Below are 7709 nucleotides of genomic sequence, written 5' to 3'. Positions count from 1 at the left end.
TTATTCTAATCAATTTTCTTTAATCGCTTAAGCTCGTAGGCACATTCCTATGATTTCAAGGCCTAACTATGCCCTTTTTAATTTCCACCACCCCATAACTTAGGCCTTTAGCCTCAAATTATATTCTTAAGTTCAAGGAGGGTAGGGTTCAAAAAATAAAAAAATAGAAGGGTTAAGGCTTGTAATGTATTTGCCAAAGAAAATTCCAAAGGCTCAAAGAGGTTGAGTAGGGATAACTCCTATAAATTGGTATTTTTTTTAGGCTAAAGTGGGATTTCAATGTCACAAGATGGCCTATGATCATTTTACCAACCATGAGCAATAAAAATATAGCCTTGAAAGACTAATGGGGAAAGTTCTAGATGGTACAAGTACACATAAGATGTAGACATATAAGCTCACACACATGGCATTCTAATCTCAGAAAAGGGGTTCAATTGTTCTACCCGCTCGAGATGAAAATGGAGTACCAACTATTTTTTAATTCACTTTTTGGAGTTATAAAAAGAGGTAAGGTTTTGTTACAAGGTTACTCATATCCATGCCCTCGAATTTTGTGAAAATTTTTGAATGGGGGGGGTGTTTACTTTGCATCTGCACCATGCATAATTTGCTAATCATGGAAACAACATAAGCTATTGTCTCATATTGTGGCTCTAATACGGGTAAACCACCCACATGGCTACTCAGACTTCACCAATGGGTATTAATACATTCCTAAATCATCAATGCCATAGGTACTCAGACTTTTCTTGCATTAACCATGATTTCACGGGTAGTCAAACTTTCCTTGCATCCATGGCTAAAAACCTAACCACAACACTTTCTTTTTAAGAATGTCATCACTCAATCTACCATAGGAAAAAACTCATCGATTAAAACTAAACTAAAGTAAAAAACTAAGAAGAAAGTAACTAATCCATGGAATTGTGGGCACCATCAGAGTGCCCAAATATTACAACCCAGTTAAAAATAAGAACTATACAAAAGAGCAGAAAAGTATGAAAAAAATATCAATAGTACAGGCCCAAATCAAATAAATAAGGATACACCCCAACAAAAAAGGTAGTAGTGTCTCTACTGGATAAATAATCAAGGGTAAAAGAGATTAGAGTGCTCCTTAAAATCTTATCAAGGGCTGCTATTACTCTCAGACTCTACATCATCACCGTTCTGCTCAAGATTAGACCACTCAGTTGGGGCCTCATCATCACTCTCCACCCAATAGGAATGAAGTCTATCTTGGGGGTTTTAGGACCTACCATATGCCTTTCACCCCCTTCCACATCTTGATAAAGAACTTATCTCTCTTATTTTCTCTTATAACCATTTTTTATGTACAATCCAAAGGTCTCCGTATAAATCCACAAGAGAGGAGTAGGCTTTCTCAAGCTTATCAATGGTAGCTTCAAGATTCTTTTGGTCCTCCCTATACTTCTATTAATCGGCACGTGACACATATGAATGATGGGTGGTGGAAGGCTCTCCCGATCCTTGGGGTAAACTAGACACAAACTCTATGATGGCAGTAATATTAAGTCCAATCTCCTCAAGAAGTCTAATAGTGGTTGTCCTATGAGACTTAGAATCAATATAAGTCAACTTTTCTAAGTCGATCTTTGTCTTCTTTCCTTTGCCAGGTGCGCCCTCTTTGGAAATCCTCAAGGGGCAGATGGGAGCACTAGAACACACAGGTATATTACTAGCATACTCTTCAACTCTCACTCTCCTACAAAGCTCAGTAATCAAAGAGGGGAAAAAGAGATACGTACCACCTTGGATCTTGAACTGATCCATTTCATTGACAACAAGATGATCAACATCTAAAGAGAAGCCATCTAGAATGCAAGCAATCATTCAAGCATGCAAATCTAGGACTTTTTTCATGTGGTTAAAAGGAGAGACTCATCTACAAACAATGTGTAACTATATCCAAACCTCAAAAGTGAAGTCGTTCATAGAGATGTTTTTTTAGTCTTTGTCCAAGAAACTTCTTTTCTGGGGCATAGCCATTGTGCCAACGAACTCCCCGGTTACACCCCTTTGCTTTAAATGTACCTATGCCAACATGTTGGAGCTTATAAATATCATTGATTTGCTTTTCCCTAACTTTCACCGGTTTACCCCAAATCTTAATAATCACATTGAATGGGTCCAAGAAGGACACTTTTGCTGATGTTGGCATAAAATTCACAGATCCATTGTTAATTTGCAATACAGGAATCCGAGGCAAAGCACTATTCCACCCTATGGCTTCAACTTTGCCATAAAATGCCAATAGTTTCTCTGGCACATTCTCCAAGTAAATACCTCTTTTTGGGAGAAGCTTTATCCTCAGAAGATCACCGTAGTAGTGAGTGTGGAACTTAGGTGCCATAAATCAGATATGATCATACTTGTCCATGAGGTTGTCCTGATAGCACTGGGAATACATTATATCAATCATTGACTTTTTATCATGCAAACTGTACCATATTATGCACTAAAGCTCATTAGAATGGGTGCTTGGTGGTGTTAGGCTAAAAATTAGAAGTGCATGATTTTTGGCATTGCAGGAAACTGGCCTCGATTACTGTGATCATGGGCTATAACTGCATTTTTATTGACAAGATCACGGCTACCTGACTGCGGTCGCGATACTTGAGGCTGGTTTGATGCCATCTCCTCGTGTTTGAATTTTCTCCAAATTTTTAGGCCTCCAGCATGCTCTACAATATGGATTCTCATGTATACCAATTGAACAATGCTAATAAGTGTTTGAATATGCGCTTTAACATGCAAATATCATTATTGAAAGTTCATTTGGGCAATGTGTCAAATAATTGGTGTGCGCACCTCATTTGTCTACCATTTTTATGCATTTATGGGTACTCAAGATTTCCCCTGGTTTGCACACCTTACTCAAGCAGCGGTCAACACACCAATCCAAGTAGGGCAATATGGAAAACATAACAATCAAAACTTTGGCCCCTCTCTTAATCATGAATTCTAGGGCCTATTTTTAAGAAAATAAAAAATATAGATTCATGACACCTACCAAATTTGTGATGCAAGAGGGATGCAAGGATGTTGTTGGAGAGCTCACAAACTTAGCCAAAAATTAGCCCAATTAGATAGTAAAAATTGATAGGGGGTGTGAGGAAAATAAGGGGAAATTAGGGATTAAGTCACTGAAGTGATCGCGATCGTAGTCAGGTAGCCGCGATTGCGGATATATGGGTGACCATGATCATGCATAGGGACTGTGATCTCGGTAACTGAGAGTATTTCTGCTCCCCTATTTTCCCCTGTTCAACTTTTTACATAATTTTTACAAATTTTTCCCCTGTTTAGTTTTTAATGTAAAATTGCACACTTCTCCTTTTCCAAGCTCATCCATGCACCCCACAGTACCATAAATGAATGAGTTATTTATATGAAAAAGCTAACATATATACTACAAAAACATGAAAAAAGGGTTACGAACCACTTTCATGGCATTTGTAGGTTGCCTCCCACCTAGCTCCTTAGTTAACGTTGTGGCACAACGTCTTTCTTTATCCATATTAAAGGTGGGTCATCAAGCCCCTCCTCATTCGCCCTTTCACTCTCCACATTCACCACGGAAACAACTTGGAGATCCACGATTTGCTTTTTTGTCTTGCATATTTTGAAAGAGACCTTATCTTTTTGTACCCTAAGCTTTATTTCCCCCATATCCAAATCGATAATGGCTCTGCCGATAGCTAAGGGGAGGCCAAGGATGATCGGTACCTCTTGTTCCATTTTGCAATCCAATACAACAAAATCCGCCGGAAGTATAAATCTGCCCACTTTAACAAGGACATCAAAAAAAATTTCCACTGGATTTTTGATACACCGATCTGTCATTAAGAGTCGCATAGAGGTTGGTGTTGGGGTATCCAATTCAAGATTCTTGTAGATGACAAAAGGCATTAAGTTTATGCTTGCACCAAGGTCACATAGAGATTTTGCAAACTCATGTGTCCCTGTTATGCAAGGAATGGTGAACGCTCTAGGATCTTCTTGGTTTTCCGCAACCTTACTAACCATAATAGCACTACACCCATGAGTGACCTCCATGGTGTCACCTTTGAAAAGATTGTTTTTGGACATCAAATTTTTCATTAGCTTAGCGTATCCTGGGATGTCTTGGATCTCCACGAGCAATGGGATGTTTATCGATAGATTCTTAATTTTTGCCATGAACTTCCATAATTTGTCACCTTCCTCCTTTTTATGAAATCGTTGAGGGAATAGGGGAAGAACTTGGATTTTGGGACTTGCTCTACTTTGTGGCTTTTTTACCTCAACCACTTCTTCATCACTTTCATCGGTCTCTTTCTCATTATTTTATTCTCGACTTTGAGGTAACACCTCCTTTGCTTTAGCTTTGGGCATTTTCTCACTCTAATCTTCTTTAGAGGGCTCATCAAGTGTCTTTCCACTCCTTGTGACAATTGCTATAACTTGAGCATCATTCTTTGGATTAGAAATTGTGTCACTAGGGATTCCACCTCTAGGCCTAGCATTTAGTTGCATAGAGATTTGCCCAATTTGGGTTTCCAATTACTTGATAGAGGCAGAGTGAGACACCACAATGTGAGATAGTTGAGAGAAGTCATTTTTCAACTCACAAGCCATTTTGTCTATACCTGTCCCTAGATTCATTATTCTTGCTAACACATTCTCGGTCTTGAATTTTTTAGGGTCGATGGCACTTGACTCCTTGGTATTAGATTTATCATGAGGGGGAACATAATAGTCATAATCATACTTCCTATCCCACTAATCTTTATCCTACTCGTGGTCTGTCTAACCTTGATTCCTACCTTTCCTTTGATAGGCAGGTCGGGAACCCCCCGAGTAGTTAGCCAAATATCAAATTTCCTCATCCAACTTCTTTAATTCTTCATCATCTTCAAAAGATTTTGATGCTATAATGTTTATTGCTTTTGTGGGTGCAACTATAACATGCTTTGTCAAGAATTCAAGTTGGGTCATTATTTTTTCCATGGTCCCATCCTTATCTTTATCCCGCTTTCTTTGTTTATTATCATTTATGAAAGTAGTGGAAGGGATCTTGGGAACTTCGGTATCCCGGGTATGCCAACCCCATTTTTGCTTTGACACTTCTCCTATCAGTAGAAAGGCCGTATGGTGGTTCATCTACACTATGGTCCACCTGCCACATTATCCACCTCCGTTTTATTTAATAGATCAAGGGCACGGTACAAGATATGAAGAAGCATCTTCTTTGAGACTTTATGTTTGGGGTATTGAGTCAAATTTCCACTAAACCATTCCCAAGCTTCAAACAACAACTCTCCATTGATTTGCAAAAAATTCACAATCTTTTCTCGCTTTTGAAGATTTTAGATGGTGGGAAGAATCTATTAAGAAACACCATAGTAAGCTCATCAAAAGATGTAATTGAGCCAAGTGGGAGTGTATGGAGCCATTAACAGCCTCACCCGTAAGTGAGAATGGGAAGACGAGAAGACAAATGGATTTTAGAGTAATGTGTGCTATATTGGATGGAGCACACACTTCCATGAAATTCTTTAAAGGTACTTTTGGGTTCTCAAAGGCTTGACCCTTGTACAATCCTTTCATTTGCAACATATGAAGCATGATGCTAGTCATATGGAAGACTTTGTTACCATTAGTAGGTGGTATATAGATTACACTTGTTTGCCCCACTTCATTTAGTTGTCCCTCATCATCTAGGGGACCATCAAAGGCAACCATGTTGCTTGATTTTTTTCTTAACACTTCGATCACCTGAAAAAATTCAAAAAAAATAAAGTAAATTATACCACCCCGAGTATTCCCAAGTAACAATCACACCACATAAGTGAAATCTATATTCCATTCCCCAAAAATGACACCATTTTAATAACGCTCAACTCACTTTCATATTTGAAGGTGAGGAGGTCATTTCCAATAACCCAACTCGAGTTGGGGTCGAATCCACATGGAGAAAATTATAAATTTCAAGTCCTATAGATGCTCAAATTACTAAAAGGTTACCCAGAATGCTAACAAACATGACATGTAAAATAAAATAGGGGAATTGATTTGGGATTTGTTTGTAATGATTTTTGATTAACAATGCACGAATATGACACTTTTTATTTAAAATCAAGATTTGATGAGATCTTGGGATTATGTATACCTAAAGGTAAAAACATATAGGTCGATGATGGTTTAACATGAAACTTAGTTATTAACTGAAGGATAGGTTAGGTCAAAGATCATTGTGGATAATCTTTCAATAAAACCATAACAATTTCACTCATTGGCTCTTTCGAGCACTTAATAAATGCGCAATTTGTAATCACCCAAAACCTCAATTAAGCATCCCTATTTCTAGGATGATGCTCTTGACATGATTTACACTCTTATTAAACTTATTTCTATGATTGCAGAAGGTAGTAAACCATAGGCTTAATTGTCCAACATTGCCTTATCCCTCTATAACCCTCTTTCAAGGATGTTATGGATTACCTCATATTCTTCCTCTATAACCCTATTTCAAGGATGAGGAAGGGTTTCTAGAGTTTTGGGTTTTCAACCATCAAACCCATTTAGAGTCTGGGGTTTTCACCCAAAAATTCCAACTCATAAATTCAAGCAATGGTGGAATCCATAGTCAACAGCTAACAATCACGCAAACACAACAACACCCACACAGAATTACACTTTCATTTAACATAATATCAAGACTAAATTACTTAGCTACTCATGAAGAAAGTAAAGAGATATACACTATAAGGATTATCCAAAGCATTTATTTTTCACAAAATTTCTAGGAAATCAAGCCTCCAAAATTAGTCACACACTTGCCTAATTAGGGTTTCTTGCTTCCAATTCAAAATTAATGTCTATGTGGTAAGAAATCCCCCAAGAACAAAGGGTTTTTTCCTATATGATGTTTGGAATTCATTTATGCAATTTTACAAAATTGCCTTGGGTCATATTCCCGTTGAACTATGATCACACAAATTTGACCACAACCGCGGCTATGTGACCACAGTTTGTCTCCACGATCGTATTATCCTAACCATCTTGACTGACCGCGACCATGGCCTGAGGACCGAGATCATGGTAACTGAGTTTGAACTGCTCCAGGTTTTCAGCTACACTCCTTTTTCTTCTATTTGATCTCTTTATATCTCTAATCCATATTTTTTCACCTTCTCAGCTATATACTTGCAAAATATGGATATTAGTGCATTTAAATCATCATGATGCCTCATTTTATTATACAAAACATGGTATTGTGCACACATATTTGGTGTAAATGAGTGGTAAAATCATCACTCATCACTTCTTTGTGTGATCCATCTATTACTTATTGGATTTTAGCATATGAAGGATCCTTAGTATTCCCTCGGTGATATACCCATAAGCTTTGGGATAGTGTATAATGTGAGCATAGAGGCAATTAAATTATCTCTTTACAAATTTAAGGTACGGTATGAGATTTGATTGTTACATAAAATTATCCTACCAGTGTTAACTAGCGGTATCACTAGCTGGTCGATAAGGCATAGTTTCTATATAATACATTGTCCTAGGTGAGTACGTAGATCTTTACCATAGAATACATGCATTGATTATGTTGAGTAGGCAATGACCTATATGTGTGAATCCTCATAAGGTAGTAAGCTTAGGGATAAGAATTGTCATTATTTTATAGGAAT

General features: G+C 37.6%; 1 protein-coding gene across 1 annotated transcript; it reads right to left on the bottom strand.

Moving 5' to 3' along the window:
* Positions 1-3510: 3510 nt before the first annotated feature.
* LOC124888857 lies at positions 3511-4206 on the bottom strand. Its single transcript, XM_047400150.1, has one exon. The coding sequence runs from the start codon at positions 4204-4206 to the stop codon at positions 3511-3513; it is 696 nt and encodes a 231-aa protein (XP_047256106.1).
* Between the last annotated feature and the right edge of the window lie 3503 nt (positions 4207-7709).

This window comes from Capsicum annuum, chromosome 11 (assembly GCF_002878395.1).
Source record: "Capsicum annuum cultivar UCD-10X-F1 chromosome 11, UCD10Xv1.1, whole genome shotgun sequence".
Taxonomy (NCBI): Eukaryota; Viridiplantae; Streptophyta; class Magnoliopsida; order Solanales; family Solanaceae; genus Capsicum; species Capsicum annuum.
Note: the sequence above shows the minus strand (reverse complement) of the source record. Positions and strands in the feature narration are given on the sequence as shown.